At 44.8% G+C, this 13,784-nt stretch overlaps 2 protein-coding genes across 2 annotated transcripts; both read right to left on the bottom strand.

The window, feature by feature from the left end:
- Positions 1–1,675: 1,675 nt before the first annotated feature.
- On the bottom strand, positions 1,676–3,990 carry LOC125537657. Its single transcript, XM_048700978.1, has 3 exons — positions 3,558–3,990; positions 3,362–3,437; positions 1,676–2,080 (listed from the first exon to the last, which is right to left on the bottom strand). Exons 1-3 carry the CDS (start codon positions 3,792–3,794, stop codon positions 1,947–1,949), a joined length of 447 nt encoding a protein of 148 aa, XP_048556935.1. The 5' UTR covers positions 3,795–3,990; the 3' UTR covers positions 1,676–1,946.
- A 2,750-nt stretch (positions 3,991–6,740) lies between these two features.
- LOC125525920 (protein MLN51 homolog) lies at positions 6,741–13,458 on the bottom strand. Its single transcript, XM_048690929.1, has 10 exons — positions 12,742–13,458; positions 10,686–10,788; positions 10,182–10,582; positions 9,462–10,090; positions 9,228–9,342; positions 8,866–8,988; positions 8,373–8,425; positions 8,179–8,224; positions 7,909–8,089; positions 6,741–7,106 (listed from the first exon to the last, which is right to left on the bottom strand). Exons 1-9 carry the CDS (start codon positions 13,266–13,268, stop codon positions 8,062–8,064), a joined length of 2,025 nt encoding a protein of 674 aa, XP_048546886.1. The 5' UTR covers positions 13,269–13,458; the 3' UTR covers positions 6,741–7,106; positions 7,909–8,061.
- Between the last annotated feature and the right edge of the window lie 326 nt (positions 13,459–13,784).

The raw sequence follows: 13,784 nt of genomic DNA, 5'->3' as shown, positions 1-13,784 counted from the left end.
CGGGGAAGCAACACGGTGGAGGAGGGTGAGCTCCAGCGATGCCCGGGGAAGCTGCGCGGGAAGCCAAGCAGGAGAGCTTCGGTGCGGGGAGCCAAGTAGGGGAGCCCTGGCGCCGGAGACAAGCTGGGGAGAAGTGCGGGGGAGGCGAGCAGGGGGGAGTGTCATTTGTCGGGAATTCACTGAGGGGGTTTTCATAAAATGACCACGGGGACATCTTTTTCGGATGGAGGGAATATTTATTTATACTAAACTTTTGCATTTATTAAGAACTTATTTTTTGATATACAATCTTAAACATTAATATTTTCTATCATATTAGTTAAATTAACCACATAACAATGTGGCCACATCATAAGATACAAGGTTTATTATGTGTACTGCCAATATTGAAAATTGCACTAATATTATTTTAAGGCATACATTACAAATAAGATGGTGCCTTTTATTTTGTTTAGAGACATTGTCTGTTTTTAAACCGGATTTTTCTAGATGAGGGGAAATAGAAAATAAAATAAAATCACATGTCTTTACAGATAAATGTGTTCAACTTAGATGAATTGTATCTATATGTATTTGTTTGTATCTATTTTAGCATCCTTAAATATTATAGCAGAAAGTACTAAAGTTGATAGAGGTTACTAGAGTGCATGGTTTAAATTGTAAGTAATTAGAAAGGATAATGTTAGAGTAAACAAAATATCTACAAGGGTCTATTCTCGAATTTGTCGGCGTTGCTTATTGTTGGGGTTTTCCTGGGTTCAACGATCTGTCGTCATCACATGCATTTGTTCTTAGCACCATTCAACTTGTATTGAATGCCTCCAATTTTGTTTCTACGTTTGATATGTAGTGTTCATACTCGACACTTAGTAGAATAGAATAGTATTATTTGCAAGGAAATTTGTACATGCTGGTTTTTTCATGGTTCAATCTGCAATCTGCATACGAATGTGCAATCCATCCCCATAAGTAAGTGACGTGTATTCCTCACCTTAACTCACTCAAAATCAACACAACTCATCATAAACACATATGTAGTTACGCAAACCTGTTGATATGATTGCTCAGTAGCTTAATGATTGGATGATTTTGTAGAAAAAAAAACCTAAAACAAGAAACTATGAGGTGGGGAGTACAAATGTTCAAAATGATGGCAAGTGAAGTCTTCAAACTGGTGCATGACTGGAGGATGGGGGGCAACAGAATCATGGCGAGCTGAAGCTTCTATTTTCTTTTTCCCTACTCTGTCTATCCTAATGAGTTGCTGCTTTGTACTCCACTATGCTCTTTGGGTACTTGTTGATCATTGTAATATAGCCTATATGTCGTAGCTGCTTTATTGTTTAGTCTTCGGTGAACTGCCTAGTTACCTTCTGTGAACAGTTATGTCTTAAGGTCTGAGATGTGAAAACCCAGGAGTTGCAGTTCATGCATCGTTCCTTTTTAGATTGTATGCTTTAGCTGTCGTTTGTAACACAACATGGTTTCAGTTAAATGAAATCATAGAGGGAGCTCTCCTTAAAAAAATGGAAACCCGGTAGAAGATAACAAATGATAAGACGGTGGTTGAAGTATGCAGAGGTCGCCGAAGTTGTTACTGGCGAGTGGCCATTTATTGTTCTGGTCAACTGGTAATGGCCTAACAAACCTTCTCTTTCGTTGAAGGTTATATCGGTGACCGCATTTCTCCTTTGTTGACTAGGAACATATATATACTTGACAAAATACCGATCCTCACAATAAATGTTGGTGTCAACTCCCGGCCTTTGCATCCTGAAAACGATGCACGCGGCCGAAGCTTACTCCTTTGTGATTGGAGAATACATAGGTTTTGAAGAAAAGAACAAGCTAATATGAGAAGGGATGCCAGGGAAATAGAGGGTTGGTCATTGGAGAAAATGGTCTCCTGTCGCTGCATATCACACAGCGATCGACCAGCCCGTACATTAGCATGGTTGGGGTGGCATCCAGAGCTGGGCGAGCTTGACCTTGGAGACACTCTGCAGCACTTCCAGCGGCGTCACATCGCCAGTCACCACCACCTTCTTGTGCTCCAGATCCACCTCGAACCACGTCACCCCTGCAGCACAAACAGCATGCTCTAAATTTTATAACAAGCCAAAGCGCACACCATAAACCTTGCCAAGAAAAAAATGGAGAATCAAAACCAACAACAGCAGAAAACTGCCAGTGTTACGTGATTTCCGCATTTGTATTCAAAAAGGAAACTTGATTCTGTTTTCCCCCTTCTCTACCCAACTTTTTTGAAAAGGAAAAAAAAAACTGTTCTGAAAGTGACCTTGGTGGTGAGAGGGCAGCAGAGCTGCAGCAAACTAGGTGGACGTGTGCAACAAATTTCCCATGATAGTAAAAAAGATGCCCTGATACATGTTGCTTCTGTTTTTATTAGGGAAAAAATCGTTTTCCTGTTGCCAATCATTCACTTTGAGAAAGCTTTGCACCTTTTTGTTCCGTGGACTACAAATTTCCGTCATGCGCGGAAAGGTTGTTGGTTGGTTCAGCTCATTTACACGTGCACGCACGCTCTGCCAATTCGGATAGTAGAACAAACTGAAAATGAAAGACCTGGAGCTGATGAATATTTACAGAGTTTTTGCTGCTTGTGCGAGCAACTCTGCAAATTGATAATTTTCATTTTTTTACTGGTAAAAAGCACATGAAAAGAACAAAGATTTTGTAACAAGGACGGGTAAAGAAAAGGTAAAAAGAAAACATGAGGCATCTTCCATGGCGCATGATTCGGGCCATCGCAGCAGCACACGCATGTGGCGAAAGGCAAGCCTGAGGCCACCCCTGTCGCCCAACGGAACGACACCTGCGGCCGATAATCAAGATCCAAAGTGGACTACATGGCAGTGGCAATAAGGCTGGTCATAGTGGGAGTAACTTAGTTAGTAATATAGCGCAGTCCAAGACAAGTTTGCTTATGTGGCATGTATTTAATGAGGAGAGATGTGTTTAGAGTAACATAATATGTTACTGTAACATAGCGCTTTTCAAGAGAGAATGAGTCTACAAACTAATAAATGAAGCCAACTATGACACTACTATTATATTATTTTGCACTATAAAGGTGGTAACTTAGACTAGTGTCATGCATATGACACTAGTCTAAGTTACTCTCCACTATAACCAGCCTAACGTAGATGCACAAAACGCGGTGGAGTTAATGCAAACGCCACCCCTCGCAAAAAAAAAGTAACTATTTTTCAACAGAGCACTCTGTTTTTCAACCCCCAACTCTTGTCAACCTTTTGCCTTACATAAACAGAGTAACTTTGCCCTAAATGAGGGAAGGAAGGAAGGATCATCATGATGTAAGAGTTGGTGTTGGTGTTACCTTCCATCTTTGAGATGTGCTTGTGAACTTTCTTGGCGCAGCCGTAGCAGTGCATGGACACCCTCAGCTCCACCGTCTACGCACACTCACCACACCAACAAACATGTCAAAAAAAAACTCGAGACCAAGAGAAGAAGAAGGAGCATATCGGAGAAGGTAGAAGATGCATGGATGAATCATGCTGCATAGTGCATACCTTGGGCTGCAGATGGAAGCCCAGCGTCCTTGACGACGACGTGCGCTCGACGATGAGGTCGCTGAGCCTCACCACCTGGCTGCTCCCGCTCACCAGGGCCTTCCGCTCCTCCACCTCATCCCCCAGCACCCGCGCGCAAAGGCAGCCGCAGCCGGCGCCGGCCCCGGCGCCCACGCACGCGGCGAAGCAGTTGAGCACCCTGCCGCCCATGCGCCACAGCCGCCGCCTCATCGCCATTCAGCTCGCCCGTGCCACTCTCACGCTCACCTGGGAGAGAGTGGCCGGAGCCGCTGGTTAAAAAGGGCAGCCGGCTGCGGTGCAGGGCTCTGGCGTCAAGATCGGCTGGGATCGGCTAAGATCTATCGAGTAATGTCCATGATCAATGATGGATACGGTACAAGTGTACTGACTGTCATGGGATGGGAGGGAGGGGGTCGATCGGCGAGGCTGGTACGTTGGGGCCGGCCGGCCGGCTACTCCTAGATAGGAATAGTATTAGACCTACCGTGCATGTGTACGTGCTCGCTGGGTGCGCGGCGCTGCCAATTAATATATATCTCGGCACGTTACATGCGGACCATGGCCGCCGGCCGGCCGGCTGTTAATTACCCGCCAAAGTTTTAGTTTTTTAGCCCCCCGCCGTTTTTATTCGCTCTGCGTGTTAGCTTTGTCTGAAGTGAACTGTGTAAACTTCGACCAGGTTTATAGAAAAAAAAACTTATTGATATCTACAATAGCAAATCAATATCATTAGATTCTTCATTGAATATATTTTCACATATCGTATCATATACATATTCGTTGTTGTGAACGAATGTTCATACTGTTTTGTTAATAACTTGGTCAAACATTTTAAAGTTTCGGTTGGTACAAATCTCGTACTCCCGTCTCTCGCCGTCTTAAAATAAGTGTCTCAACTTTAGTACTCCTTGTAAAGTACATACTATTTTGGGACAGAGGGAGTATATACTATTTTGTCATTCCATCCTAAGGATCATTGTATTTCACTGCCCGTTTGTTGATGAGGTTCGCACTTGATCCACCCAAGGATGTGTTTTTTTTTGAAAAAAAGAATTATCCCCGGCCTCTGCATCTGGGCGATGCATGCAGTCATTTTATTAATTATTATTAGAGACCTTATAAAGCATTACATCAGTAAGCTTGAAGCCATCATCTAGGCGACACCTGTCGCTACTCCTATCCCCTTGATGCAGGGGTGCCGAATGTCCGAGCCTAATACCAAACCGACATCGCACCAAAGTCTAACATCTAATGCCGGACGCCCCATCCCAGCCACATGCTGGGAATGGGTCACACACCGGTTCGGCGCACTCACCGAGGCTACCGCCGCCGTCATTCACCTAACCATCTTCAGAGCGGGTACTGACGCAAAGACCTTGTCAGGTCAGCTGTCAACGCCACCATGGCACCAGACAGTGCCACCGCCCTGCGTGAGGCCACCACGCCACGTCCAGCGCCGAGACCCCGCTGCTTCATGCCGCCGAGACCCGCCGCCGTCGACGCGAGAGAAGCCACGCAACACCACTCATGCCTCTTCCATCCGGCGCCGCTCCACAAACAACGCCCCCAATAGGGAACACGACACCGCAGCGCCACCATCGTCCGATCCGATGATCTTAGGATTTCTCCCGGAGTGGCACGAGCAGGTTGACGATAGTTGCTTGACGATGCCTTCATCAAGATAACAACGTAGACGCCGCCATCGCCGAGTCGGCTCGGTTTTCACCGGCGACTATGTCTCCCAAACTCGCTGCCGGTGCTAATAGTGGGATTCAAAATCCGTCACTACCAGCCTGACCAACCGCCTTCGGTGGAGAAGGCAGCCACCACCACCATGCCCCGGCCAAGAGACCCGGACGTCCTCATGCCGCGAAGATTACCCAAGAATGTGCTACATGTGAAATGTTCTTCCGGTTTTGTCTCGTGTAAATAGGGGGACAAGTTGCCGGGCTCTCCATGTGACAATGTGCACGGCAAGCACTGGTGAGTATGTACTGAGTAGTGACACCAACAGTGGAATCACACCTCTCAAAAGAGAGCATGTGGTGTACAGTAATCAATCGATCATAGCCTATAGCGGCCTATCTGGCGATGCAATATTGGGAAGATGCATGCACGGGTGTGCTAGATGCCAATGTCATGGGAGAAAAGCTTAATCATTTGCTCCAAAGAGCAATAAAATAGTAAAATCTCGCTGCCAATGGATGGCTCGATCACTGGATGATTGTCCCATAGCTAACTAGCCTTGCAAAGATTCTGAGCTGCATGTTTCTACAGTTTCGAAAGCAAGACAACTTGCTGTCTACTCAGAGTATATATTATGGGACGGAGGGAGCAGTTGTATTTTTCTTTTTGGTGTGTGAAACTAGAAGGTAAAAGATAAGGATACCGAAAATCCATTTTTGCACCTGAGCTCGTCTGCACCCATACTGACAAAAAAATAAAACAAATACAAGAAAAATTCAAAAAAATCTTCCAAAAATATTTGTGCGGTAGATAATTCGGTGCGTGAGGTCCGCTCCAATTTTCACATCATTTGAACATCTGAGGAGCTCTTAGCAAAAAAGACAAATTAGGGATCTACTATTTATGTACTGTTTTGGCTCGATTTGTCTTTTTTGCTGAGAGCTCCTCAGATGTCCAAATGACTTGAAATTTGGAGCAGGCCTCACGCATCAAGTTATCTATCGCACAAAAAAATTGAAATTTTTTGAATTTGTTTTGATTTTTTTTACAAAAAAAATTCTAACCGGGTGCAGACGAGCCTGGGCACCGAAACGCCCTACTCGATACAAGGATGCCTGCATGAGTGAGGGTTGGTGCAGGCGGATCAGCATATTGGATACGACCGAATTGGTGCACTGCACGGAGATACGGCACGGGATTTTCCGCATAGGAGTAGCATGGATTGGGTGCTCGATAGTAATTCCTCTCACTCTCAGGGAAGACAGTGGTTTACAGTGTACCATCAGCTGGTGGTGGAATAAATGCCTAACTGTAAAGGCAGGACTGGGAGTGTAGAATCTATGCTTTGCATTTACTTTCTTGGACCATGCGTGCACGTACTCTACATCGGCAACCTTGCTACATGCACAGGGGATAATGCTTGGCAAGAGTTCATGGTGTCGTTTCTGTAGTTAAATTGTTGATGCTCTAGGTAGATACAATTGAAATGTCACCGAGAGCTCGAATAAGATGTTGCTAAAATACAGAGTAATGATTTGTTCATATAGTGTACACATATGCATACGAGGTAATCTCACCATTTCTACACAAGAGGTGAGCCCAACCAAATCCATCTCTCAAACCAAACACTGACCCAAGCACACGAACGGAACCAACCTGTTCCAGCGGCGTGGAACCATGACCATTCTATTACACTTCGTTCCCCAACCAAACACGACCCCAAGAATCTCGCCTCCCGCCATCGGCAGTCTTACGTGATAGAGCAACAGAACCGCTGGCAGCGACCCATCAGAATAATCACTGCGAGTGATTATAGTGATACGGACAGCTTCAACAGTCAACCTGCAAAGGAGCAGTGTAAGGTTTGTTAACAATCATGAGCAGTGTAATGTCCATGTGGGCAATATATATCGCTAACCGCATCTTCCAGTTCAAGGCTACAAGAAAGATATAAACATCTGCTTGTACACATAATGCAATGTACTCATGAACCAGTTTAGAGCGATATCACAAGGTTCAATTATTTCTATATGAATAAGAGAACGTAGATTTAAGGGGCAAAGGACAAAATTGCCCAGGCTTTAGAAATACAGTCTCAAATGTACAGTTGCTCTAAAAAAAGGTTCAAGTTATCTCTAAGATTCAAGTGCCTCCTTTTGTAGGAATAGCTTAAAAAACGTTACAATGAAGCCCAAAAAAGTGAGAATCAACATGGCCAATTGCCGGGACCAAATTGTCAACAGGCTTCCTAATTTAACTTCTAAAGCGTAGACCAATAAAAAGATATGGAATACGACCAGGAGAACCTACATCTATCGGCACACCTAGTGGACCCTGTAACCAATGACAGGCAAATAATTTTCATAATCTCAAGGCTCAGGTGAAAGGGCAGTAGCACAGGTCATCACCAGTTCATATAAACAAACATAAAATGGAAGGGAACAAAAATGGCTGGCATGCACCATGTATTGTACACATGTACTCCCTCCGTTCCTAAATACTTGTCTTTCTAGGCATTTCAACAAGTGACTACATACGGAGCAAAATGAGTGAATCTACACTCTAAAATATGTCTACATACATCCGTATGTAGCAGTCATTTGAAATGTCTATAAAGACAAATATTTAGGAACGGAGGGAGTACCTGACATCTTTTGGATACTAAATAACCCAAAGTGCACAGAGCAGACACTGAAGTGCTTCAGCTACTCAGTAAGACCTTGTTGAGATAACAAGTCTTGCCCAAATCTTGCAAAGACCCAAAGCTCATGAAGTGCTTGTTAACATCATCCTATGGTCACTGGCCAAGGTTCATCTGCGAGTATCTGTAACAAGACATGACATGATATCAACACATGGTGCTATTATGAGAAAGCATACAGTGGACAGAATGGATATGTTTTTTTAACAATACCGGCGAGGTTTATTTTGGCGTTGACTAGGCTCATCATTTACAACTTCTGCAAAAGGGGCAAATGTGTCAAAACATTCCTAGTTTTCTAGGATCACAAAAGAGAGCAGAAACTTCTAATAAAATATCTGAAATTAAACACAGGTAAAATAACAAGGTAGAGATACGATATTGAAAAGGGAACCAAGCTGTTTTACCTGTTATTTGTGGGGGCTTCAACTGAGACGGCGCATTACTTGCACTAGGTTCTCTGTAGAGCAGCAAATAACAGAAAACCAGAATTATTCATCCTTGTTTCATTCAATGAAGTTTGATAGTGACAGAGAAAAAGTTTAATATATAATGAGATCCGACTGGTCAGTCAGTACTCAGTACTATTCGAAGACAAAGCAAGCAGACACATTGGTGGGGTAAATTGACATAATACAAGTCCTAAGGCCAACTAAGTTGCTTAAAAAATAATGCATAGTTTATCACTGTTGTGAACATGCTGGTGACCTTTGCAGCTTTTGCTGTCAAGCTTTAACCCTGTCACAAAACTAGCAGGACTGTTGTTCTATGCAAAAAGAGGATGAACTCATCATAATTAAACTGATGTAACTCATCTCAAAAGTATGTACGACTACAGCTGCAATATAAGAACTCTAAAAGCCCTGCAATGCATCATGTTATAGTACTGGATCGACATACCTAGGATTAACTGAAGAAGATGCCTGCTCAGAAGGTCGGGAATAATAGCTTCCATCCATGGCAAAATAAGGTGAGCCATAAGTTGCTCCTAAACCTCCAGCGGAACCGGACAATATTGGCAGCCTGATTTCAGTCAGATGCGCCCAAACAAATAATTAGACAAGCTAACTATGAATGCCATATTCATCAAATAAATAAATGCTACATCGATAAGCCAGTCTGCAGTAGTATGCAGCCATGTAATACCAATCAAAATTGCATATTAATGACTATGAAACATCATCATGGCGCAGACAACAGTAGTGCACCAGCATCGTACTAGACTGAGATGCAGAAAAAAAAGAGGATAATTAACTCCTTACCAAGCCATCTCAGAATTGCTGACGCCATGTTGTTGCTGAGACACAAATCCTGGTAAAGCCATACCGATTGAAGGAACACCAGGCACACCTGGATGCTGGCCTCCAAACTGCATAACTGTATGATAGAAAACAGTTACAACTTTACTAGTATCATTAATTACTTATTTTTCATATATATTATCATTAAGTACTCATTTTATTAAATTGCAATTTCACAGTGTTAAACTTACAAACCTGGAAAGAGTGCTGGGGTGCCATGGAAACCTTTGTCACCAAGTGAAAGGCCTCCTGTAGCTCCGAGAACATGACCTCCACCATAGGGAAAAGAAGCACGCTCTTCTCCCTGGTCACCAGGTTGCCCATTCACCGTCAATCGAGTAACAGCTTCATTTGATCCATTAGGTGAAGAAACACCAGTGTCTTCAGTCAAAACTGTAGGCGTAGGTTGTGTGAAAGATGGCATTCGACCACTACTACCAAATTGTGCACCCAACATCTGGGTTGGCATCCTTAGTGTGGATTGGGTATTTGATGATGATGGAGATGACTGTATATTTGTGCCCTTCGGTACGAAAGCCTTCCCTCTCAACAGGGGGGCATTTTGTGGGGTTGGAGAAACATGTTCCATACCAATGGGGGGTGAGAAGGGTCTACTAGTGGTACTAGGTTGTGCATTCCCCCTTTGACCAATCAGTTGTTCCTGGTGGGACGGCCTTGAAGGGTAAAATGGCGGCGAGGCTGAATTCAAGTTTGATGCAAAGGATTGCTTATTAGGAAAACCTTGCTCAGGCCGAGAATTTGAATTCTGAGGTTGGTGTTTCCCCAAATTTGCATTTGATAAAGCATTTTCAGGTTTCTGTGATCTGAAATATGATTGAAAAACAAACATGCTGCTGTTAGTTCTCTATCAAAACAAATGTGCAAAGATTGAATAAAAATAAACCTTCCACTCACTTATCATTTTGCTCTGAAGATATCTCAGTAGTACTGCGACGTGGTTGGTAACGTCTAGAGCCTCTGCCACGAATTACGCTTGGTGTGGCCTTACGACTTCTGGAACCGTCATTATAAGTGTGAGATTCTTTTGGAACCACATCAAAGTTATCAACATCATCATTGCGAGCATGAGACGATTTAGGAGCTCTGTTCTTCCTGTGCTCACGCAGGACTGGTCCAGCATTTTTTGTATTATCAAGGGAAACTAGAGATCCCTTTGGAACATAGCTGTAGTTCTGGTTACCATCATGATTATGCGCTCGAGACCTGTTGCCTCTGAAATTACCACGGCCAACACCACGAGTCCTACCGCCAGGTCCACCAACACGCCCTCCAGAGCGGCCCCTTGGATTTCTCATCTGAAAGCACAATTGACAAAAAAAAAGCATATTGGTAAGGAAACATGCATCAGCAGTTCAATGCATAGTAGAAAATAAGATAGCATAGTAGTCAGTTACTCACATTGCCATTATGATAACCACGTGGATGCATCTCATCAAATCTGTCATGGACCCAAGCTTCCTCCTCTTTAGGATTCCACAAGTTCCTATTACTCAGTGTTCTCCTAAATTGAGAATATGGATAGATTAGAAAGCAGTTGAAACCTGGATAATGTAATCATAATACAGATTAAGCATCATTAGGCCTTGTACAATGCAAGGTGCTTAGAGAATAAACCAGGTTTTTCTTAAGCACCGGTGTTTATTTGTACAGGGGTAGACGCTTAATTAGGCATCTCTCCTGTAGAAATAGGCACCGGTGCTTCAGAAAAAACCCGGTTTATATTTTTCTAAGCACCTAGCATTGTACAATACCTTAGTACCTGCATTATCTTTATTTTGCCGGGGGGGGGGGGGGGGGTTTTTTTTTAAGGGGGGGGGGGGGGGGGGGGGGGGTATGTTTTTCATGAAGGGGCGGTTGAGGGCCTCCAATTTCATTTGAAGAAGCCAGGACTACATAAGTTATAGTAATACAACACACTCCAGGGCAAAAGAGAAGAAAAAGGCGCTTCCACACTTTCCAGGTAAGTACACAGGTGCGACAGACAAACTTACAAAGCTACATGGGAAAACCTCTATTTTTGCGTATGCATCTTGATCTAGTGAATAAATTTAATAATTTACTAGTTAACATGGATTTCATGTGTGTACCAACTAGTTGTATGAAATTGTGTGATTCAGTAACGCATACACTTGGGCATGTTTCTTTTGGTTGACATCACTAGCTAAACTACAGCCAATTTGGAGAGGTCTGTACTTTCTAAGCTGACTGTCAAATCTCTAGTGCACAAAACATCACCAGTTTGATTCAACTGTTATACATTAAATGCATCCACATATTATGTTTTAGGTTGATGCTTTCCTGCTACTTTCTATTGACAATTCTGCACCGTTGTATTCATCACTGTTTCTGGTATAATGCAACATTAGATTATCAGTGTGTCCATGATGAACAGAACTGGTGCCATAAACAGCAGAGGGAGGTTAGAACCTGTGGCCTGTGGGGTTGCAGGTTTCGCTGGTGGCAGGGGCAATATATAGTGGTATTTGCACAGAATGCTACTGGTACAGCCTAGTAAAGTGTGTTTCAGCTTGGTACTGCAATTCTGGTTGAAAGACTTCGGGTACAGAACAGCCTAGTAAAGTGTGTTTCAGCTCAGTACTGCAATTCTAGTTGAATGACTTTAATTGACTAGGACCAGAATTCAAGTCCCTTAGATTCCCTATTCAATTCTAAATATACTTATAGAAAAGTTTGTTGTCTTCATGTTTCCATATGCAACAATCAGCTATTATATGCGACGAACAACTATGATATGTAACAGCCGTGCATGCATCAGACTCTCATGTGGAAGTATTTAGGGCAACAGACCACATTTTAATTACTATTACCTCCGTCCCAAAATTCTTGTCTTAGATTTGTTTAGATACGGATGTGTCTAACACTAAACCGTGACTAGATACATCCGTATCTAGACAAATCTAAGACAGGAATTTGAGTAGTTTCCTGGTATCAGTGTTTGGTCTCTTCTTACAACACTAGTCATGATAAATTTTTGTACATTTACGACACTAGTAACCATGATAATTTTTTGTACATTTACGACACTAGTAACCATGGTACGTTTTTGTGGAAACTTGGGTGAAACTAATCAAACATAAATCCCCACAAGCTTAAACTTGATGCAACTAATGCTTACTTTGCGGTTGCCAAATTGTGTTGCACCGAACTTATTTTACAATTCGCTGTAGAAATTAGCGGCGAAAGCGGATAAAAGTTGGCTAACCACATGGTAAACTGCACGAAATCTAGTTGGGCAAACAGGATTGCTGTAATTCATCGCAATGCTGGTTTCATAAGCAAAATCAGGTTAAGCAAAACAGGATTCATAATTCAGAGCGCAATGCAAACACAGCCTAAGTCCACTAATTAGCAATTGGGCTGCATCCTAAGTCGCGGAGTCATTCAATGGCCAAAAAGTAAGCGGTAATCAATCTGAAGACGGAAAGGCGAGTACCTTCCGCGGCCGCGGCCGCCGCGGGACTCCTGGAAGCGGTCGTCGTGCATGTAGAAGGCGCCCGCCGTCGGCACGGCAAAGGGCTCGCTCTCCTTCTTCCCCTCCTCCCCCTCCTCTCCCGCCGCCGCCGCCTCCTTGGCTTCCCCTCCCTCCTCGGCCCCCTCCGCCGCCTCTCTCGGCGCGGCAACCGCCTGGGCGGCCGCCCCGCCACGCCCCTGCTCGAAATCCTCGTACACCTCCTCGTACTCCTCCTCATACTCCTCCTCGTACTCCTCGCCGTACTCCTCGGCGGCGCCCTGCCCGTCGGACTCCGCGCCGGATCCGGACCCTCTCCGCGGCAACGGCAAGCCCTCGCCCTCCTCATCCTCCTCTTCCTCGTCGCTCGCCGCGGCCCGGCGCCTCACCGCCGGGAGGGGCGCGTCGTCCAGGTCGCTCTCGTACTCCTCCTCCTGCTGCTGCTCCTGCCCCTGCTCCTCCTCCCCCTCCCGCACGGCGGCCTCCGCCTTCTCCTCCTCCCTGTCGGCCATTGGCGCCGCGAGCCGGGAGACCGCGGGGCGGATCGGGGCGGCCGGGCGAGGGGATTAAGGTTCGGCGGCGGCGGAATTCGACGGAATCTAGAAGCTTCCCGTGGCCGCGTGCGTCTGTCTCTGGTCTGCGTGTGGACGGGGGGAGGAGGAGGGGGAGGGTGGATGAGATTTAAGAACGGGGAAAAACTGTCGCCGTTTGGTGACACCATCGGACACGCACCGTGTCCAAATCCTGCGGCGGTTGAGTTGGAGTCTGACGACAGCCGTTCGTGACGCTGACGCGGCTGGCCCGCACGCCGGTTTTGGGCGCTCTGTCGGATGCTGACGTACGCAGTGCGGTCATAAAGCTTTTTTTTCGGGGTAGTGCGGTCAGGGTTTTTTTTTTTTGCATTGACCAAACGTTGGTTCTTTTTCTTTCCAACAGCTGTTTGTGATGGATAAAGCAGGGAGTCAACTATGGCTCATGGTGGGGTTAATCTTGATCGTTGTTATAGCTACAGCGCAAAGGGAAAGAGA

This window comes from Triticum urartu, chromosome 1 (genome assembly GCF_003073215.2).
Source record: "Triticum urartu cultivar G1812 chromosome 1, Tu2.1, whole genome shotgun sequence".
Lineage (NCBI taxonomy): Eukaryota > Viridiplantae > Streptophyta > Magnoliopsida > Poales > Poaceae > Triticum > Triticum urartu.
Note: the sequence above shows the minus strand (reverse complement) of the source record. Positions and strands in the feature narration are given on the sequence as shown.

Excerpts from the sequence above, each read along its gene's own strand:
- LOC125525920 (XM_048690929.1), bottom strand. The coding sequence starts at position 13,268 with ATGGCCGACAGGGAGGAGGAGAAGGCGGAGGCCGCCGTGCGGGAGGGG. Across the intron at positions 10,789-12,741 it reads GGCGGCCGCGGCCGCGGAAG|GAGAACACTGAGTAATAGGA; the intron begins GTACTCGCCTTT and ends TTCTCAATTTAG. Across the intron at positions 8,426-8,865 it reads TCTTCTTCAGTTAATCCTAG|AGAACCTAGTGCAAGTAATG; the intron begins GTATGTCGATCC and ends GCTGCTCTACAG.
- LOC125537657 (XM_048700978.1), bottom strand. The coding sequence starts at position 3,794 with ATGGCGATGAGGCGGCGGCTGTGGCGCATGGGCGGCAGGGTGCTCAAC. Across the intron at positions 3,438-3,557 it reads GCTTCCATCTGCAGCCCAAG|ACGGTGGAGCTGAGGGTGTC; the intron begins GTATGCACTATG and ends GAGTGTGCGTAG. Across the intron at positions 2,081-3,361 it reads GCACATCTCAAAGATGGAAG|GGGTGACGTGGTTCGAGGTG; the intron begins GTAACACCAACA and ends TTTGTGCTGCAG.